Source organism: Heptranchias perlo, chromosome 12 (genome assembly GCF_035084215.1).
Source record: "Heptranchias perlo isolate sHepPer1 chromosome 12, sHepPer1.hap1, whole genome shotgun sequence".
Classification (NCBI taxonomy): Eukaryota; Metazoa; Chordata; class Chondrichthyes; order Hexanchiformes; family Hexanchidae; genus Heptranchias; species Heptranchias perlo.
Genome location: NC_090336.1, coordinates 13,627,145 through 13,649,594, shown reverse-complemented (window position 1 = coordinate 13,649,594; position 22,450 = coordinate 13,627,145). Strand labels below are relative to the sequence as shown.

At 45.0% G+C, this 22,450-nt stretch overlaps 1 protein-coding gene across 6 annotated transcripts in view; it reads right to left on the bottom strand.

Moving 5' to 3' along the window:
- Nucleotides 1-22,450, bottom strand: part of dgkza (diacylglycerol kinase, zeta a) — a 432,154-nt gene that overhangs the window by 248,553 nt on the left and 161,151 nt on the right. For 3 of the 6 annotated variants that reach the window (XM_067993673.1, XM_067993675.1, XM_067993678.1), the window contains exons 2-6: nucleotides 21,000-22,128; nucleotides 14,254-14,362; nucleotides 6,148-6,243; nucleotides 2,577-2,654; nucleotides 614-670 (exon numbers count right to left, since the gene is read on the bottom strand). In XM_067993673.1, the coding sequence (XP_067849774.1) occupies nucleotides 614-670; nucleotides 2,577-2,654; nucleotides 6,148-6,243; nucleotides 14,254-14,362; nucleotides 21,000-22,009 (1,350 nt within the window). In that variant the 5' untranslated portion in view covers nucleotides 22,010-22,128. The remainder of the gene's footprint in view (nucleotides 1-613; nucleotides 671-2,576; nucleotides 2,655-6,147; nucleotides 6,244-14,253; nucleotides 14,363-20,999; nucleotides 22,129-22,450) is intronic. The other 3 variants (XM_067993676.1, XM_067993677.1, XM_067993674.1) reach the window with 2 other exon arrangements.

Genomic DNA, 22,450 nt, shown 5'->3' with positions numbered 1-22,450 from the left:
AACGAGGGATGGGCAATAAATGCTGGCCTTGCCAGCGACGCCCACATCCCAAGAACAAATTTATAAAAACACCAACATACAGGCACCTGGCTCCTTCACAGCTCATGTTGGAGGCTGGTATGCATTATATCCTTAGAGGTGAGCTTGAAATAGCCCAACAATTCCCAAGTGTATCCCAAGGATGAAATAAAAGGCAGCTTTTGGTAATATAAACTCTCACTACTTCTGTGTGGCTTCAACCATTTAAACCAATTTATCAGTGAGGCCAATTTAAAACTCCATAACTTGCTTTGCAATTTTTTCCAAATATATTTAAGATGTTGGGTGGACATTGCTCAAAACCAATACAATTCTTAACTTCTACAGATATATCTACTGGGGCAGTCAGAAATATCAACTAATAGGTAAGGAACCTTAAAAGAAGAATTTAGGCCCTATTACCGGCCCTGTAGCCTCTCTAGTATACAATGGGCATAGCAGCCTGAGCTGTATGTACACTCAGGCTGCAGCAAGGCTCGCAGCTAATTCCAGCAGAGAATGGCTTCATATCAAACATAAATCAGCTCGACAACCTTTGCCTTTTTTTGTTGTTACCGCTCGTGCGTTCACTCACCTCTCGAATGTTACGTGACCCAGACTCCCGGAACATCGGTTTACATCTAAAATTTATCTGGGGATTTAAAAAGAAACAAAAAGGAACATAAAAACCAGAATTGGTCTAACCTTTAACAAGAACATACACCCATTTTTATACAGGTTTGTTTTTTTTTACAAATTTCAGATAATTCCACAGCACATCTAAGCCGTGAATTTAAAATTGGTATATTCCGTGATCAGGGCTGGAGTAAGTCAACATTTGGAAACAGTATAAGATGATTAGGGAAAGTTACATGGCTTTGTGAAAGGGAGGCCGTGTCTAACTAACCAACTCGACAGAGGAGGGTCGATGGATGTCATATACATTGATTTTCAAAAGGCACAAGAGATTGCTCGGTCAAATTGAGCAGTATGTAATTGGAGGCAAATTCGTGACATAGAAGGGAAAATGGTGGAAAGGTAGGAGGCACAGAATAGAGATAAAAGGGGTATTCTCGATTGGCAGTCAGATATAAGCAACAGCTTTTCACTATTACACTTAAATATAAATGACCCGGACCAGAAGGGAGTACATACAATTTTCTGGATGATATTAAGCTAGGGGTATAATGAACGATGAAAAAGGCAGAAAAAGGACATTGAGTAAATGAGTTGGCAGATGCAGTTTAATGCCACGAAGTATGAGATAGTATAGTCTGGACAGGAGAATGGCAGGCAAAATACAGTCTAAATGATGAGGCACCGGGGAGAGAAATGGATGAACAAACAGGTCTTGGAATCCAGGTACATAAGTGATTAAAAGTTAGCTCGCTGGTGTACAAAGCTGGCATCACCATTAAAGTCTTAGAATGAAAAGCAAGGATACAGTTATACAGAGTATTAATACAGTTACAGAGTGCTACTGCAGTTATAAAGAGACTGGTCTGTCAGCTACTCATTAAATCAAATCTGAGGCTAGTGCATCTCTACATCAGTGTGCTGTAAATGAAGTTACAGTTTTCTGCAGGTGATCTCTGTGCCACCTTATTCCTAGGAGAAGATGATAAACCACTCAGTATTTAAAGTGACACTATCATCAAAAGTTTTTCTCTCTGTCTAACCCTCGGTGGGGATGGTCATGGGGCTGGATCTCGAGAGAATTTATTTTTTGCTGGAGAGAGTTGAAGAGGGGAGATAATTTATTTTTCATTATTGTCATGGTTGCATAATTCACCGATCAGAAAGGAAAAAACAGGCAGACCTAAACAATTAACTGATGAGGAAGAAAACTGACCGATAAGAGTCAAATATAAACTCGACATACAGAAGCAATTTTAATTTATCATAAAGCATAACAGAGATTTTTGAAATGTGTTGTCATCTCCAGGTGAAGACTGGCATCTGGGTGACTAGATTGAATCGCTGTTCAAGAAAAACAATTATGGAATAATAAGTGCTTGGACCAGAATTTAGTACCCAAGTGTCTGCTTTATATTGAGGGTTCCATACAACGTGACTGAACGGGAAGGAGTTTGGTCCATTGGAATTCTATTCAATGGGAGTGAATGGGAAGGAGTTTGGTCCATTGGAATTCTATTCAATGGGAGTAAATGGGAAGGAGTTTGGTCCATTGGAATTCTATTCAATAGGAGTGAATGGGAAGGAGTTTGATCCATTGGAATTCTATTCAATGGGAGTAAATGGGAAGGAATTTGGTCCATTGGAATTCTATCCCTAAGAAAATAAAAAAACATTGAATGAGAGGCGGCTATTTGGAAGGATCAGTCTTGAAAGGCCGCAGATCATATATAATCCCACGCAAAGCACTTCATCTCCTGAGGGAAAGTTCTGCAACGTTCCTCCTTGCCCCACCAAAAGTAGATCAAGCAAAACTCCAGAATATCATCTATACTTACTTCAGCTACAATTATGAGTGAACGAAATGGCATATGTTAATTGGAATTGTATCGCCACAGATTTGAGAGATGGAAGAGACTTACTTTCTCCAGATGCTCAATGCAGGCTGTGTGAACCACTATCTTACAGGCAGCACATTTCTTCCGAGACACTGACTTCTGCTACAGAGAGAGATGAGAAGAGTGATTGCTGATATGGAATTTACAACACCTTTTTCTCCCTTCCCTGCACCATTTAGCCACACTTGGACCATACACAACTTGTCAGCTGCGAGGACCAAGAAGTGACTTTCCTTTCAATCTTTCACCAATACGGTTCTATTTTTAGCTGAGGGGTGGGGAAGGGGTAGCATGTAGTAATAGGCCAGGGTGACAGGGATGCTTGATTTTCCTTCTTTTCTTTGGGATTTCCCCACCAGAGGAAAGTGTGAGGTCATACACTTTGGGAGAAAACACAAGGAATGGGTGTATACACCAAATGGAAAGGCACTGAAGGATGTGGTAAACAGGGAGTTAAGATACAGATCGGCCATGATCTAATTGAAAGCCGGAACAAGCTCGAGGGGCTGAATGGCCTCCTCCTGAGCCTATGTTCCTTCTGAAAATTCATATACACACTACTGCCTTCCCTTTATCTATTCAATTGGACATTTCTTCAAAAACTCTATTAAATTTGTCAAACACAACTTACCTATAACAAATCCATACTGGCTGTCCTTGATTAACTCGTTCATTTCTAAATGCTCACTAATTTTGTGTCAAATTATGGTTTTGAAGAGCTTGCCCATAACTGGTGTTGAACTAACTGTTTATCATTCTCTCCCTTCTTGAACACGGGTATTATGTTAGTTACTCTCCAGCCCCATTGCATAATTTGCATATTTAAGAACAATTGAAAAATTGTGGCCAGAGTCTCTGCCATTTTCTCTCCGACTTCTTTCAACAACATAGGGTGCATGTCATCAGGGCCCAGTGACTTATCGACCCCTTGTTCTGCTAATTGTTTCAGAACCAATTCTTTTTCTACAGTTACCTCCAACAATTTGTTTCATATCCTTCCCTAGTACACCTACATTCTCACCTCCACCACCATTTGTAAAAATGAAATAAAAAATATTTATTTAATATCTCTGCCATACCTTCATCCTCCATAATTAGACTCCCTTCTTCATCCACAAATGCTTCCACCCTCTCATTAACTATCCTTTTACTTAAGATTTTTTTTCATATTGTTAGTTTTATCATGCTCCTTTTAAGTTTCAGTTTAGTCTTTGATGCACTTTTTGCCTTATCGGAATATATTTATGTTGTGTTCTATTCATCACATATTTGAAGATTTCCCACTGCTGATCTGTCGACCAGTTTGCTAACTTTTCTATCCAGTTAATTCGGGCCACATCCCTTCTTATTTTGCCGACCTTTGTCTTTTTACAGTCCAATACCCATATCTTTGGCTCTTCAAATATTGTGGTCATCATTGCCCATTTGTCCTCCTTCTCTCACATCAGTTATTGGCCCCACTTCATTTCCCAGAACTAAATCCAGCAATCCCTCTTCCCTTATTAGATTAGAGTCATACTGATCTAGAAGCAGTCCCGAAGGCATTCTAAAATGCATTTTGCACTTTGACCACATGAATCACCTTTAGTCTAATCTATCTTGCGATAGTTGAAATCACCCATTATTATTGCCCTATTGTTCTTACATAGTTCTTTGAATTGTCTGCAGATCCCGCCCTATCTCACCTCTGCTGTATGGTGGTCTGTAATGTTCACCGAAAATTGTGTCATTTTGTTTCGTATTTCTCAACTCTATCAATATGGATCCTGATGCAACCCCTCTAGGATACCCTTACGTTCTAGTACGGTGGTAGAATCCTTTGCTAACACTGCCATCCCACCCCACTCCCTTTTTTTCCTTCCCTCTCTCCTGAAAATGGTATAACTAGTCCAAACTTAAGGCACCACTCCATTATAAATATTGATCCCCAATACCTCACAGTCAAATTGCCTGCAGACATTCACGGTCAAGGCACACGCCTGAATGATGGTCACTTTGGTGAAACACCGGTGGGCAGCCAGCAGGGAGTCAATGCCTTGTATGATTATTATTTTGTGAGGGTAAAGCTCTTGTTCCACTCACTCCAAGAATGTGAATCTTTCCCTCCTGCTCCAGTCCTGTAGCCACACATTGACCGTCCTAATTTTCCTCTCATTAACGTGCCCATAGTGTGGTACGGGAAGTAATCTGGAGATCCACACTCTACAGGTCTTGTTCTTCAATCTAGTAGAATCATACAGCACAAAAGGAGGCCATTCGGCCCATCGTGCCTGTGCCGGCTCTCTGAAAAAGCTATCTAATTAGTCCCATTCCCCTGCTCTTTCCCCATAGCCCCGCAATTTTTCCCTTTTGAAAGTCAATATTGAATCTGCTTCCACCGCCCTTTCAGTCTTTGCATTCCAGACCACAACAACTCGCTGAGTGAATAAAATTCTCATCTCCCCCTGGCCTTTTTGCCAATTATTTTAAATCTGCGTCCTCTGGTTACAGTTTCTCCCTATCTACTCTATCAAAACCCCTGAGTTATGCTTTTCAATCAAGCTTTGTTTTGTTGAAATAAAATAATTGGTAAAGGGACATAAATAAAATATTTTGCCAGGATAACAATGTCAAAGTCTAAATTCAAAAACACTAATCTTTTACGCTCCAAACAATCGCAAGACACAAGATCACTTGTGTGATCTGGCCACCAGGAGGCAGTGTTAACTAAATGGAAAATAAAATCAGTTCCAGTTTTACTGCCACAAAAAATTGTCAAGTTCCTTTAAATTTTCAATTTAAATTAATGATTGCTCTGTGACCTCCCCATCCGACCCAACTGTGCGTGTTTGTGTGCTCACAGCGGAAATGATAACAGTTGCTATCTTAACTACAAGTGTATTTTTTTTTATATTAAGAAACTTGCTTGAATGCCCAAGACCCACGGTGCAGCAAACCGTGGTGGAAACCAGTAGGAGAGAAGTAGTTAACAGCTTATTGTTGGGGTAAGGGAAGACCGAGGGAGGTAAGGAGTTCCACATTTGGAGGTCCTGGGAAAGAATGAGTTAGAGCAAGAAATTGTGCAATGAGTCTTGACTAATACTAATAATAAAACAGAAAAATATTGTGACAGAGAGAGAGCGCAGAGGCAAGACACTGTCAGAGGTCAATGCATATTGTGTGGGTTAAGAAAATTCTGAAAATAACTTAATTACATGGAGATTTCCAAAATAACAATTTAGTTTTTTTTTAACATTGATGAAGTCTCACATTTTTCTTCATTAGATTGTGAAAGGTGTCCTTAATGGTGTAATTCCCGTTCACTGTGGCCAGCTGAGGACAAGAGCATTCCAGCAATGCAGGCACATACCCACTCATTATTTACAGGGCTATAATTAGCCACATGTAGCTATTGGCTAACGTATTGGACAACACTGCCCTATAGTTCCATATAGCTGCAATATCTAAAGGTGGACACAATGGGCTACTTGCACTTTCACAGTGCATCCCTGAATGCTAGTATCACCTCGTTAAAGCATGGGCGGGTTTACAGAACAGCTGCGCACACGTTAACCCTTACACTATTAACCACTGCCTAACAGCTGCCGATACTCACCAGCATTTTTGCGACACAGTTTTGCTCCCCGGCATAACAGAAGTCTCCAGAGACATTGGTCTCAAACCAGATGTGCTCACCGTACTGTGCATTCTCCTAAGAAACATGACACGACAGGAAACAGATTAACTCAACGATTGATTAAGACAATCACCAAATACATCTGCACTCTTTGTAATGCCAGCGCCGGGGTTAGAGGGGAGGGGAAGCCCACACCTTACAGAAGCTAGAGCAATAGTTTAAAGCTGCGTTCCTTCTCCGGCGAGTAGCTGAGCCACACCGGTCAAGAAGGCCCCAGGTTCAAGCTGAGCAGTAAAGTCCATTACAATTTGCCTCAGCGGCCCTGAATTCAGGGAGAGTTGCCATTCCTGATCTCTATGCAGCAATTACTACTGGATGCGTGCTTGGGTGGGCATTGGGGGAGGACAGGATCGAGCTCGATTGTGATCCCCAGTATCTCACGGTCAAATTGCCTGCAGACATTCGCGGTCAAGGCACACGCCTGAATGATGGTCACTTTGGTGAAACACCGGTGGGCAGCCAGCATTGAGTCAATGCCTTGTATGATTATTATTTTGTGAGGGTAAAGCTCTTGTTCCACTCACTCCAAGAATGTGAACCTTTCCCTCCTGCTCCAGTCCTGTAGCCACACATTGACCGTCCTAATCTTCCTCTCATTAACGTGCCGAGTGTGGTACGGGAAGTAATCTGGTGATTCACACTCGACAGGTCTTGTTCTTCAATCTAGTAGAATCATACAGCACAGGAGTAGGCCATTTAGCCCCTCGAGCCTGTTCCGCCATTCAGTGAGATCAAGGCTGATCTGTGACCTAACTCCATATATCTGCCTTAGCTCCATATCCCTTAATACCTTTAGTTAACAAAAAATTTTAAATCTGAGATTGATAGATAACAATTGAGCGAGCATCAACTGCTGTTTACGGAAAACAGTTCCAAACTTCTACCACCCTTTGTGTGTAGAAATGTTTCCTAACTTCACTTCTGAAAGTCCTGACTCTAATTTTTAGGCTGTGTGCCCTAGTCCTAGACTCCCCAACCAGTGGAAATAATTCCTCTCTAACTACCCTATCCGTTCCCCTTAATATCTTAAACTTTGATCAAATCACCCCTTAATCGTCTAAATTCCAGGGAGTACAACCCTGGTTTGTGTAATCTCTCCTCGTAATTTAACCCTTGGAGTCCAGGTATCATTCTAGTAAATCTACGCTGCATTCCCTCCAAGGCCAATATATCCTTCCTAAGGTTCGGTGCCTAGAACCGCACCAGGTGTGGTCTAACCAGGGCTTTGTATAGCTGTAGCATAACTTCTACTCCCTTGCATTCTAATCCTCTAGATATAAAGGCTAGCATTCCATTAGACTTTTTTATTATTTCTGTACCTGTCCATGACATTTTAATGATCTATGTACATGGACCCCTAAGTCTCTTTGGACCTCCACTGTTTCGAGCTTTTCACCATTTAGAAAGTACTCTGATCTATCCTTGTTCGGTCCAAAGTGGATGACCTCAACTTGCCTACTTTGAAATCCATTTGCCACAGTTTTGCCCATTTACTTAATCTATTAATATCTCTGAATTTTTTTGTTTCCATCTACACTGCTTACAATGCTGCCTAACTTTGTGTCATTGGCAAACTTGGATATGTGGCTCTCTATCCCGTCATCTAAGTCGTTAATAAATACAGTGACTAGTTCAGGCCCCGACACAGATCCCTGTGGGACACCACTAGTCAGATCCTGCCAATTTGAGTACCTGCCCATTATCCCTACTTTCTGTCTCCTGCCGCTCAGCCTAATTCCTAACCAGGTCAATAATTTGCCCTCAATTCCATGAACTTCAACTTTAGCTAACAGTCTCTTATGAGGGACTTTATCAAATGCCTTCTGGAAGTCCATATAAACAACGTCCATTGACATTCCCTTGCCCACTACTTTAATCACCTCTTCAAAAAATTCACTCAGGTTTACAAATCTATGCTGGCTCTCTCTGATCAGCTGAATATTTTCAGGGTGTTCAGTCACTCTATCCTTAATTATAGAATCTAGTAATTTCCCGATGACAGATGTCAGGCTAAGTGGTCTATAATTCCCTGATATCCCTCTCTCCCTTTCTTAAATAGCGGTGTGACATGTGCAATTTTCCAGTCTAAAGGAACGGTTCCTGAATCGAGAGAACTTTGGAAGATTACAGTTGGGGTATCTGCAATGCTCTCACCAACTTCCTTTAAAACCCTGGGATGGAAACCATCTGGTCCTGGGGATTTGTCACTCTTTAGAGCAATTATTTTCTTCATTACTGTTAATTTGCTTACGTTAATTATGGTGAGTCCCCGTCCCTGATTCAAAATTAAGTTTTCTTGGGGTATCTGGCATGCTATCCTCTACTGTAAATACTGACGCAAAGTAATTATTTAACATGTCCGCCATTTCCTTATTTTCATCTACAATATAACCATTATCAGTTTTTAAGGGGCCCACATTGCTCTTAACCACCCTCTTTTTCCTAACATAATTGTAAGAAATTTTTGTGTTGATTTTGATATCCCTTGCAAGTTTATTTTCATACTCCCTTTTTGTAGCTCTTACTATCTGTTTTGTCACCCTTTGCTGTTCTTTGTATCTCTTCCAGTCGCCAGGATCTGAGCTACTTTTTGCATTTTTGTAAGCTTTTTCTTTTAGTTTCATGTTGTCCCTTACCTCTTGTTGTCCATGGCAATTTTTTTGGCAAGTAGAGCTCTTGCCCCTTAGGGGTATAAACTGGTTTTCTATCACGTTAAATTCTTTTTTGAACACCTCCCACTGATCATCTGTTGTTTTATCCATTAACAGATTTGCCCAGTTTACATAGATAGTCTCCGTCTCATCCCGTTGAAGTCAGCCTTACCTAAATTTAGAATCTTAGTAGCTGATACGGGTTTCTCCCTTTCAAATACAGAACAGAAGGCGGCCATTTGGTCCATCGTGCCTGTGCTGGCTCTCCGAAAGTGCTATCTAATTAGTCCTTGGTCTTCCTGCGCCACACACCAAATGCAGAAGAGGGTGGGCACTCAGCCTGCTCCCAGGTCTTTGCCAATGCTGCTCTGAAACTGCTCAATAATAGCCCGACACTCCACATCGCCTAGATTATTACTGCTCAATTTGTAAGAGCTGGGTTACCCCCACACCCAATGTAAGTTCTTACATTAATGTAACACCCCTCACATAAAAGAGCACCTCTTACAGGGGACAGGAAAACACGGGGGAGCAGAGGAGCAGCTTCGGGGGCAGGGAGAGGCTGAAGGCACAGTCAAAGATTTAAGTTTTAAGGAAGCTTTTGAAGGCAGACACAGCAAGACAGAAGTTTAGGGAGGGATTTCCAGAACTTAGAGCCTAGGCAGCTGAAGGCAGAGCCGCCAATGGTGGTGCAATGAAAATAGGGGATGCTCAAGAGGCTAGAATTGGGGGAGCGCAGAGATCTCAGAGTTGTAGGAGGTTACAGAGATAGGGAGGGGTGAGGCCATGGAGGGATTTGAACACGAGGATGAAAATTTTAAAATCGAGGCATTACCGTACTGGGAGCCAATGTAGATCATCGAGCACAGGGGTGATCGGAGAACGGGACTTGTTGCGAGTTAGGATACGGGCAGCAGAGTTTTGGATGAGCTCAAGTTTATGGAGGGTGCAAGGTGAGAGACCGACTTGGAGAGCACTGGAATAGTCGAGGCTAGAGGTAACAAAGGCATGGGTGAGGGTTTCAGCAGCAGATGAGCTGAGGCAGGGGCGGAGGCAGGTGATGTTACGGAGGTGGAAGTAGGTGGTCATGATGATGGAGGACGTGGGGTCGGAAATTCAGCTCAGGGTCAAACAGGACGCCGAGGTTGCGAACGGTCTGGTTCAGCCTCAGACAGTGGCCAGGGGAGAGGTACAGTGGAATTTCTCTACAATGGAGTGAATGGGAGGGAGTTTGATTCCTATCCACCCCCAATTTCCAAACTCGAGGTGAATGTGAGCAGAACAGTCAAATCAAGGAATATTTTTTTTTAAACGTTTAATTAAAATAAAACAGGCTCAGATGGGGAGGAGCATAGTCTGTATAAATTCTACACAAATTTGAATTTTTAATTAAAAATTTTCCCGGAAATGCTCAGTCTTATAAATGGGCTAAACGGCGCATTCAACCCTCCCCCTCCCCCCACCCAACATTCGCCACCACTCTCCAGCTGAGATCGTAGGCAAGTAACCTGCTCCCAGGCCCTCACCAGTACCGCTCTTTAAGCGGCCACCAGGAGGTCTACGACAGCCTTCTCGGTTATCCTTGTGGAGAGGCGCACGCACTCTGCCTGCCACCTCATCGCTTCTGATGGTCAAGCTGAAGACGGTGAACTCAGCGCGGACTGGAAATTTCCAGGGTGCGCACACATCCCACCACTGCTCCACCAGGCCTATCAATGCGTCTGAAAAGCTCACACATGGGAGAAGAATCTCAGTCCAACGTGGGTAAATCAGACATCCAGTTGGTGTGGTCCCTCAGCGATGCCAGATTAAAACGAGGAGACATCAACTTCATTGATGAGAAGACAGTTTCCATTTTTAAACCCAGCTAAATTATTTATTGGAAGGATAGTAAGAGTGAATTAAGAGACAGGAGCATGCCTGGTGTCAGACTGTACAAAATCCAGGTTTGTTATCAGTCATTAAATTGGCTCTCCCGATTGCTCATTACCTCAAACTGGACACAAAAAGCAAGTGTCACAGTCGATTAGAGTTCATTTGAGGCTGGTGAATAAAGTTCCATTCACCTCGGTTCCTCCCTGAACACTCACCCTCCTGGAGCTCTGTAATGAGGTAACAGCCTCCATTACAATTAAAGCAGCTTCAATAGAATGTTGTGCGCTCTAACGCAGAATTCAACTCGTGCTTTTAATGAAGCCAGGAAGGACTTACTCACTTAAATTGCTCATCATTGTATCCTGAATGGCTTCAAACTACTCGCACATAAATTCAAGGATTAACTTGAATCGTGACCTCAGTGTAGTGATTAAAATGCAAAATGAAATTAACTTGTCCGATTCCCAGTAATTTCTAACAGGACTGAAACGATCAACACGATTTAATCTCCATCTAAAGTGACGCTGTAGCGGTGCAGGGGGCAGCAACAGCTGGCCTGATGTTGGGAAGGTGGCAGAAACGTACAGTACAGTACTTGACTGCGATGTAAGAAAGGAAGGCTTGCATTTATATAGCTTCATTCACGACCTCCGGAAATCCCAAAGTGCTTTACAGCTGACGAAGCACTTTTTGAAGTGTAGTCACTGTTGTGATGTAGGAAACACTGCACCCAATTTGCACACAGCAAGATCCCACAAACAGCAATGAGATAAATGACCAGACAATCTGTTTTAGTGATGTTAGTTGAGGGGTAAATATTGGCCAGGACACCGGGGAGCACTCCCCTGCTCTTCTTCGAAAAGTACCATGGGATATTTTACGTCCACCTGACAGGGCGTCTCATCCGAAAAATGGCACCCCCAACAGAACAGCACTCCCTCAGTGTTGCATTAAAGTGTCAGCCTAGATTTTGTGCTCAGGTCTCTGTAATGGCTTCCTTCTGTGCTGTATCATTCTATGATTCTGTGATTCTATGAGTGGGGCTTGAACCCACAATCTTCTGACTCAGAGCCGAGTGCGCTACCCACTGAAACACGAGAGTGGAAACTGATGTAAAGGAGCTGCACTTCTCATTAGTTTCCACCCTTGCACATCTACGTCGACTCCAGGTACGGTTTTGTTTTGTGACGTAGGGAACTGCTGACACGAGCTCTCAGCTCTGCTGTCCCGGCACTGGTGGTCATCGCTGTTAGGCCACTGAAACACTGACACTTTTACCACAGTTCTTCACTGCAATCTTAGCCAAAAGACATCAGCCCTTCTTCAGGAAGATGAATATGTGAAATAGCTGGTTTGAGTATGACATTTTTTTAAAAAAAAAATTTTTAAATCAAAAATTTCCCCATCTCTCTCAGAAGAGGAAGCACTAACCTCAAACTGATGCTGCCCCCAGAACAGCAAGTGAGGCATGGCTTCCTGCTGATCGCTGATTAATAAAGATAAATCTAAACATAGACTCTAATTAATGAAATAACCTGCATGCACCATCCAATCCAGACAAACGCAAATAACCCACTCCCAAGAAATCCTGTGCACCAATCACAATAATGGTGAGAGTGAGAATACCTACGAGGTGCCCCTCTAATGAAAAGCATATGTAGTAAGCTTTCAGTAGCTCAATAAGATGCCTCCATAACAAAATGGCAGTATGGTAAACCAAGGGTTAATATAAGTGGCCCATTTTGCTAGCTAGAATTAGAACAATGAGCTTTTCAAATGAGTTTATCCTTGAGCATTCGTTTATGTTATTAATTTCCTGTATGAAAATGTATGCTTTATTATGAATCAAGCAAAGCGATATGATAAGCTGAATTGTTATTAATTTCCTGTATGAAAATGTATGCTTTATTATGAATCAAGCAAAGCGATATGATAAGCTGAATTCTGGGGTAAGCAGGTGTAGGGAGTGTTGTTTTGCAGCTACCTAATGAATGGATCCTTATTTCGGACAAGGTCGAAAAACATCCCAGGCCTGAGATAAGTGAGACTCCCTTTCCTGTGACCTACGTATGAACAGGTATCACCTGTGAGTGGTCGGTCATTATGTCAGTTCGTATGGCTTGCCCAGACTCAGCTTATGATTGGTTTTAACCCCTTGCTACTCATGTCCCTCCCCACTCTGAAAATGTATAATTGTGTGAACTCTGACTGTGTAATTTGCCTGTTCTATGAGATTGACCAGACTCTGTCAAGAGTTGAAATCAATTCTATAGATAGGGCCAGCTGCAGCTAATAAATTGTGTTAAAACTTTCAAGTGTATTCGCTTTCAGTTTTTGCTGAACCAGACTAAGAGTAAAGAATCCGGTATCGTCAAGAGCAGCAAACCTACCCATACCCGGGAGAGTGTGATCAATCTGCAACTTTACTCTCCTAGTGCTGCTATTGGGTTAATGTTTAAAAGGCTCATCATTTCATCAGAAACTGTTATTGTGCGACTAACATCCCAGAATGATTGTGTTCAGAGTATTCTGAATTATGAAATTCTAAATAATGGGAGTGAATGAGAGGGGGTTTGGTACAGTGGGATTGTATACAATGGGAGTGAATGAGAGGGGGTTTGGTACAATGGGATTGTATACAATGGGAGTGAATGAGAGGGGGTTTAGTACAGTGGGATTGTATACAATGGGAGTGAATGAGAGGGGGTTTGGTACAGTGGGATTGTATACAATGGGAGTGAATGAGAGGGGGTTTTGACAGTGGGATTGTATACAATGGGAGTGAATGAGAGGGGGTTTGGTACAGTGGGATTGTATACAATGGGAGTGAATGAGAGGGGGTTTGGTACAGTGGGATTGTATACAATGGGAGTGAATGAGAGGGGGTTTGGTACAGTGGAATTGTATACAATGGGAGTGAATGAGAGGGGGTTTGGTACAGTGGGATTGTATACAATGGGAGTGAATGGGAGGGGGTTTGGTACAATGGGATTGTATACAATGGGAGTGAATGAGAGGGGGTTTAGTACAGTGGGATTGTATACAATGGGAGTGAATGGGAGGGTGTTTAGTACAGTGGAATTGTACACAATGGGAGTGAATGAGAGGGGGTTTAGTACAGTGGGATTGTATACAATGGGAGTGAATGAGAGGGGGTTTTGACAGTGGGATTGTATACAATGGGAGTGAATGAGAGCGGGTTTAGTACAGTGGGATTGTATACAATGGGAGTGAATGAGAGGGGGTTTTGACAGTGGGATTGTATACAATGGGAGTGAATGAGAGGGGGTTTAGTACAGTGGGATTGTATACAATGGGAGTGAATGAGAGGGGGTTTTGACAGTGGGATTGTATACAATGGGAGTGAATGAGAGCGGGTTTAGTACAGTGGGATTGTATACAATGGGAGTGAATGAGAGGGGGTTTTGACAGTGGGATTGTATACAATGGGAGTGAATGGGAAAGGCTTTTTAGTCTGTTGGAATGACAACGTACTCACCGTCCAATCTACCGTGCTGCGCACTTCACGATCTGAATCGTGCCGAAGAGCTGCACTCGGGTTTGGTTGAGGCACCAGGTGCTGAAGTCCAGATTTTGCGATAGCTTTTCTGAAATAAACCAAAGAGAACAGTGTTGTTGCCTGGTCTCAATTTTTCACCTACTTTCTGAAGCAATGTTGACCCTTTTATAGAGAGCAGCAATGAAACACAACAGCTCTTCTCCATACTCTCATACATGACAACCTCATGGGCAACACGGTTTAACTCAGTGATGAATTCTAACACTCCCTGTGTCAGACATCCCTCACTATAATGCCCTCTGATTTCCCATAATCTTGGATGTAACAGACATAACGGGAGTCATTTTAACCAAACCGGCCAGGCAGGAAACCCACGGGATCGAGTGGAACGCTAGTTTTACATCCCGCCCAATATTACTCTCCACTGACTTCAATGGAGTATAAAATTGAGCGGGATATAAAACCAGCGTTCCACTCAATCCCGGCAGTTTCCCAATAGGCGGGTTTGGTTAAAATTGAGCCCAATGTGTGACTTTATCACCAATGGAGAGACTCTCAAAGACAGTCAAACACCCTCTTGCATGGGTCAAAAAAGTGGAATAGCTGCATACTCTCCCATGCTCTGCATTCCTATTCCCACTATCACAAGTCATCAAAAATCCTTTTGTGAAATACTTCAATCGCGTGAATCCACTTCAAAACTTTAAGCGCAATAGTGGGCAGACATTGTGAATTACAGACACGTGTGCAGTCTTCACAGATACGTGGGCTTTAGCTCTGACGGGTGTGTAATTCCACCGGATGCACGTTGTCTTTAGTATTGCACGTACCCTTCTCGCGGCCCTCGCACAGCGTTGACTCAGGTGCTGAACTGGGGAGCCTTGTTACTAAAGAGCCTCTTGCCTGTAGTAACAGGTAATGAGCACTGGGAAATCTCACAACTCCAACAGTTCGATGCTAGGGCCAGAAATCTACAGATAAACAATCCACACATCTGCCAGAACAGCAACATACATCGATAAGGACATCGCTTTCAGATAATACAGGGAATAGGCACACCTTGTACGCACTACTGAAGCAGAGGGATGCAGCACATTGTATGGTTGTGTGCTATACAATATTCTGTACATATTATTAGTACAATGGGATGTGTACCTCCTACATAATATAAATATAGGTCTATGTATACATTTGAAATACAGTACCATACATATACTGTAATATAGGTTTGATACAGAACAAGATAAAGTACATTCTTAACATAGGAATCCAGCACTTTGCATATATTTAGAGTACAGAGAGATAGTACATATACTATAGACCTTAACAGAGGAGGCAAATGATAGGGGAGTGTTTTCAACATGAAGTGTTCCTGCCACATATGTAAAGTACAAAATCATTAGAAAATCCCTGACGGAGTATTAGAATTTTAGTTTGTTCATTATATCCCACAAACCTGACATTACAAATCCCCAAACTCAACTGACATCAGCCTTAGGGAGCAGTGGATTGCATCCTTCCCAATATTGATGCTGGTAGCTTCCTGCTCAGCCTCCTCTTGAACCACATCCAGAACTTTACTTACTGGGGGAGGGTCTTGTAATTGAATGCAGTCCCATCTATACCGCTAGCCCAGACATCATGTCACTTGTGTTCCAGGAAAGCATCTACTGAAATGGCATGGAACTTCAGAGAAGGACATTTGAGAGCAATGGCGGGACACACCAAACGTAAGGTGTGTAAAAGGGGGAGTGTTCTAGAAATCGGAGAGATAACCTTCCAGGAAATTGCCCATGGAGCACCCAGCTTCGCAAGAGCAGGAGGAGGGGAGGGGGGAATCCTCTTGCTACCAAATAATAAAACCCCCTGCACAAGGCATTTAATGAGTCAGATTTTAAAACCCCACCACTTCAAGATCTTGGGGGGGGGGGGGGAGAATCAGTCCGTGGATTAAAACAAAGGTTGCATTTCTCACACTGACATTCGCTTTCAGAGAGGTTATCTATCGCTCGAGGTGGCGACTCTCCGAGTCACACTGGGGTCTAACATGCGACACAACAATTCCACCAATTAGAGCAATAGGTTGTGATGCAAATGAACCTCAAACATCGAGTTGAGTTGGGATATGACAGGCAACCAGCTACGATACTAACAGCGCTGCCAAATGAATGCAGAGCTCAGCCTGTTCTTGCATTCAAATCATTGCATGTTAAATTGCCGCAAAATGTCAGACTGTGAAATCTTCCTGTAGTCACCATGTACTGAGCTACATGACGTGCTTAATTGTATCAACACCTGAAATCACAATTTCGCTCATGCTCTTTTCTATTCAAACATGTCCCACTTAACTGAACAGCTTTATTTGCATGTACCTTGTATTTGTTAGAGAATTGACCTTATAACAACTCCCACTTACTGACCTCAGTGAGTTTGGCCTCACCAAACCAGCACCAATGAAAACAACTACCAATCTGTCACACTCCCTGCTATCATTCCCCAAACCCCCCTCCCCACCAATCTGTCACACTCCCTGCTATCATTCCCCAACCCCCCCTCCCCACCAATCTGTCACACTCCCTGCTATCATTCCCCAACAACCCCCCCACCAATCTGTCACACTCCCTGCTATCATTCCCCAACCCCCCCCACCAATCTGTCACACTCCCTGCTATCATTCCCCAAACCCCCCTCCCCACCAATCTGTCACACTCCCTGCTATCATTCCCCAAACCCCCCTCCCCACCAATCTGTCACACTCCCTGCTATCATTCCCCAACCCCCCCTCCCCACCAATCTGTCACACTCCCTGCTATCATTCCCCAACAACCCCCCCACCAATCTGTCACACTCCCTGCTATCATTCCCCAACAACCCCCCCACCAATCTGTCACACTCCCTGCTATCATTCCCCAACAACCCCCCCACCAATCTGTCACACTCCCTGCTATCATTCCCCAAACCCCCCTCCCCACCAATCTGTCACACTCCCTGCTATCATTCCCCAACACCCCCCCCACCAATCTGTCACACTCCCTGCTATCATTCCCCAAACCCCCCTCCCCACCAATCTGTCACACTCCCTGCTATCATTCCCCAACAACCCCCCCACCAATCTGTCACACTCCCTGCTATCATTCCCCAAACCCCCCTCCCCACCAATCTGTCACACTCCCTGCTATCATTCCCCAAACCCCCCTCCCCACCAATCTGTCACACTCCCTGCTATCATTCCCCAACCCCCCCTCCCCACCAATCTGTCACACTCCCTGCTATCATTCCCCAACAACCCCCCCACCAATCTGTCACACTCCCTGCTATCATTCCCCAACACCCCCCCAATCTGTCACACTCCCTGCTATCATTCCCCAACAACGCCCCCCCCAATCTGTCACACTCCCTGCTATCATTCCCCAACCCCCCCCCCCCAATCTGTCACACTCCCTGCTATCATTCCCCAACAACCCCCCCCACCAATCTGTCACACTCCCTGCTATCATTCCCCAACACCCCCCCCACCAATCTGTCTCACTCCCTGCTATCATTCCCCAACACCCCCCCCACCAATCTGTCTCACTCCCTGCTATCATTCCCCAACCCCCCCCCCCACCCACCACCAATCTGTCAGTGCACCAATATCCCTCTCCGAGCCCCTCCCACCACACCCTGCTGTCCTAGCCCCAATTTGCAAGATGCAGCACCAAAAAAGTGCAAAGGAAAACAGAGTGCAAGTGCTTGTGATACAGAAGTATTGTCTTCCTGACATTCCCTTAGGAACAGGCCAAATAGAGAATTGTATCTGTACTCAGGGGCAGCAATGTGTAATCCTCTTCCGTGTGTTTCATTGAAGACCATTTAATGATTGCAACATTTGTTTTTTATGCAATTGGGGGATTGAGGGGGTCGAAGGGGTTATGTAATTAAGGGGGAGGTGGTGTATCCTTCATGCTAACAATTAACAGGCAAGCTCTAAATGCACAAATTGCTAGATTTGTGAAATTAAGTTTACTCAATTTGTTAATTCAAAGTTATTTTTTGTTTGAACAAAATACCAATTATTCAGTAGTTTGATTTAAACAATTTAATAAAACAGCACAGGAGACATTTGTGCATAATTTTAATTTGAATTAACAGATAGCCCCAATTAAGCAACTTCTAACGAAGTGGTATTGATGGCATGAAATAACTGGTATCCAAATCCAGGACCTCCGCGATTCAGGTCCGTGAACCTGAAGGATTAGTTGGTCACTCGGTAACTTGGGCCGATCAGCAGCATTTACTGCAATGCAAAGTACTGCAGGTCCACTTCCCATCAGTGAGTTTGCAAGCACAGCTGGGTTTGCGTGGGATAGCTGGCTGGGAGCAGGCCGTACTCTTCGCCGGAGGGGCAGGGGGAAAAAGTGGAAGGACGTCAATCCAGAGCACCTCATAGGGTCAGGCTGGGAGGGAGGCGCATGGGACCAAATGACATAGGATCACAAGGGAGGAGAAGAATCAAAGATTTCAGGTGGGGGGACAGAACAAAAATATAAACAGCGCGGGCTGTGAAATCTGCAGCCTAGCAACGGGGGCTGAGGCCTGGGTGAGATAGCTGCATGTGGTGGCAGCGCTGCTGAATGTTGTGAATGAGTGTGGAGCTGAAAGGAATGGGGCCAGGGTTTTGGAAACGTGTTATTTCCGGTTGTTGCCTCTCTCCACATTGTCCTGCTGCTGCTTAGTTTTCCTTCTGCATATTCATGATGAATAATTTAAATACTCTAAAATCCAAAGGTTAAGTCATTTCTCTGATTATGCTTATTCCATCTTCTAATTAAATGCTAGTGCCCCATATAATCCAGTTGTTTTGATATTTTACTTTATCATTTTTCCCTCCCCTATTACTTAATAATCTCCTCCTCTTTTCTCATTCTATTCCCAACTCCGTGCCGGATTCCCTCCCTTGTTCACTCATTCCCAGCCTACCAGCAGTCCAGGCCAGGGGTTTCTCTGCTGCCGCTGACAGCTGTATTCTTCAGCAGCTGGACGGTGCGCACTACGAGGAGAGGGGTGAGGTCACCAGGTGATTGTCCCATTGTGAGGTGCTCGGTCTCCCGACACTTGAAAAGTTATAAAACTTGAATATCAATTAAATTGGGAACACTACATTAGGATTCCCAATGGGAATCCAGCACTCTACCAGCAGAGTCTCCAAATCCCCTCAATGGGAGCCCAGCACTCTACCAGCAGAGTCTCCAAATCCCCTCAATGGGAGCCCAGCACTCTACCAGCAGAGTCTCCAAATCCCCTCAATGGGAATCCAGCACTCTACCAGCAGAGTCTCCAAATCCCCTCAATGGGAGCCCAGCATATTTCCTGCCCCTATCAACAGGAGTCGCCACACTTTATTTTAACTAACCCAATACTTTTCTTTACAATTAGATATTTAGAGGTCCGATGCTATTCCTTTAATGTGATCTCCCTGAGCAGCCCACCGTCTCCAGACGAAACGGCAGGTGACCTTTGCCAATGTGCCTTGGTAGCTGCCCATCAACAGATGTATGAGAACGATCCAGGGCCACTCGTCCTCCAGCGCCCCCTTCCATCTTGGCAGCCTCAAGCTTTTACTCAGTGTCTCCCCACGATGGCACGGTTGAGATTGGTAACTCAATGGCCGGAGGATCACAGACCCAAATACGAGTTGCAATATTCCACAGCTCCATCTCCCAACACCAGGCAGCCGCCCTCATGACCCCACACTGGAAAGAGCAGGGAACTCCCCCGACAAAAACCTCAGACAATCAGCAGGTATCATCAGCATGAAATGTTAGTCAATGAGAAAGGAGAAGGAAGCGGATTCAGGAAGTTTCTCATCTCTTCACCTCTGCAGTCTATTAATTCGGGAGATAACATTAAATTATCTGCCTCAAACATCCTTATAGCTGAATATAATACTCTGTGAATAATGTACGAAGGGGAAACGTCAGGCTAATGCACAGGCCCATTGCGCAAACTAACTCCCCACACTATAATTTCATGTACACGATACAAACAGATTTCAGAACGAATGCTCTACACTGACTGGGAGCGGCCATTAATCGCAGTGAACAGACTGCGAGCTGCATTGTGGCGCCTGATGATAATGTCACACTGCTCACTCCTGCTGGCTAAATTAAAGGAAAATCGTAAATGTCAACAGGGGAAGGTTTAATTACATTTAATAAATAAGGAGAGGAGGTTGTTCCTGCATATTCATTCTTATCCAACACTCTGGTCATTTGCAGGGCTACTGGGGAAAGAGCAGGGTGGGGGGGGCAGGGGAAAAAGAGAGCAGGACTAATTGGATAGCTATTTCAACGAGCCGGCACAGGCATGAAGGGCCGAATGGCCTCCTTCTGTAAGATCCTATGAACTTCAAACCCAGAGAGCCCTGGATATCTCGGCGATTTCAGCCGGCGTCAAGCTGCGTGGCATCACCTGCAAGAGGAAGGTGCCCTCTTGCACCACTTCTGGTGGGCTGACCAAGGGGGCACTGCGATCTGTCCAGAGAACCGCAGGCTGGACTCGTCCACCATTACAACTAAGGAGGGATTGAGGCAGCTAACAAGGAAAGAGAGGAGAGAGAAAAATAACCGCAAACACTCCTCTACACCACCACCCCCTCCACAAAAGCTCTTGGTAAGACCTCCCCCCCAACCCCACCGCCCCCACCCAACATCAAAGATAATTGAGCAGATGACAGGAATACATACGACAGAAAGTTGCTCCATGTTGTGGAGTGTTTAGCCGCGTAGTTCCGGTGCATCAAGCTGAGTGAATTTCTCCGAATGCCGTGCCTCCATCGTGGTGGGAGATGAGTACAGGACACCCCCCTGACGGTGAGCGAGGGCCGCCTGTTCCCCACCGACACCCTCCGGTACGGCTGTGGCCCGACAGGAGATTTGCAAGCTGCCGTCCAGCACGTGCCAGAGAGGAGGCTGGACCGCCGGCGCTGGCTCGTCCGTCTGTAATTCCCGTACAATCCGTAGGCCGTTTTCCCAAAGTAGACCGACTCTTTGGGGAGGAGTTGGGAGGAGTTCCGCCTCAAACAGCGAGGGACCCTGAGGAAAGGTTTGGGGAAGGCGGGCCCGTAACACAAAGCTGCAGGTTGTAAAGTCTCTGAAATTCTAGACGGGACCTGCATACCCGTCTCCCTGTCCACCTGCTCCAGCTCACTCCAACTGCTGCCCGTGGATGAAGATTCAAAAGCATCCGACCCTCCCGAAGAGGAGCTCCCGCCCTCCGAATCGTCGGGAATGGCGTCCATCTCCATCCCGCAATCCTCCTTCGCTCCGGCGACATCGCCGCCCTCCTCCTCCTCCTCCTCCTCCTCGGCCATCTGAATTAAGCTGGCCAGAAGCATGGAGGGCCCGAGCAGGTGGGTGTCGATAGTTCGCAGTTTGCCCCCTCTCCTCCTCTTGACTGCGAACCTGGGGTTGAGGCGAAGGGTGGTGGTGCTGGACCTTCGGCGGGCGGTGCCGCCCTTGGTGAGTCCGCCCCCTGGTCTGGTCGCGTGAAGCGGAAGCCCCTGCATCTGCACACTGGACCGGCGCCTCTGCGCCAACAACGCCGACGGCATTCCTGCATTTGACCGACGCCTCACCTTACTGCCTGGCACTGCCACGCTCACCCGCCTACCTGTCCGCCGGCAGTGGTTAGGCAACTTGATGCCAGGCGTGGCAGAATTTGTTTTCTTAAAATGTCTTTTGAAAAAAGTCTCCATGCTTTTATTTTTGTCTTTGGGGGGGGGGGGGGGGGGAGGAGGAGGAGAAGGAGGAGAGGGGGGTGTTTCTTTTTTTTAAAAAACAGGTGCAGCTGAGTAGAGCTCGTAGACGCCGACGGCTGTTAAAGGCAGAGAACGCGGAATAAGAACAGCATTCGGTCAAGCTCCCTCCACAACATTTATCGGAGGAGAGCGCGGCAAACTAGACGAGACAGTCCTGCGGACCGATAGTGCTCTCCGCACAGTGTGGTCTGCCGCAGCGGTAGCAGATTGCTTTAGTGAGAGGATGAACAAGCTGTTAAGCCTCTGAGGAAGCTTTTCAACACAGAACTGGAATTATAAAAGTTATACACCAAGAGACTTACAGCAGTGAAAAAAAACACTGCCTGGCTTTCACGATCAAATACGCTCTCCATTCCCCCAATAAGTTACCTCCGAGAA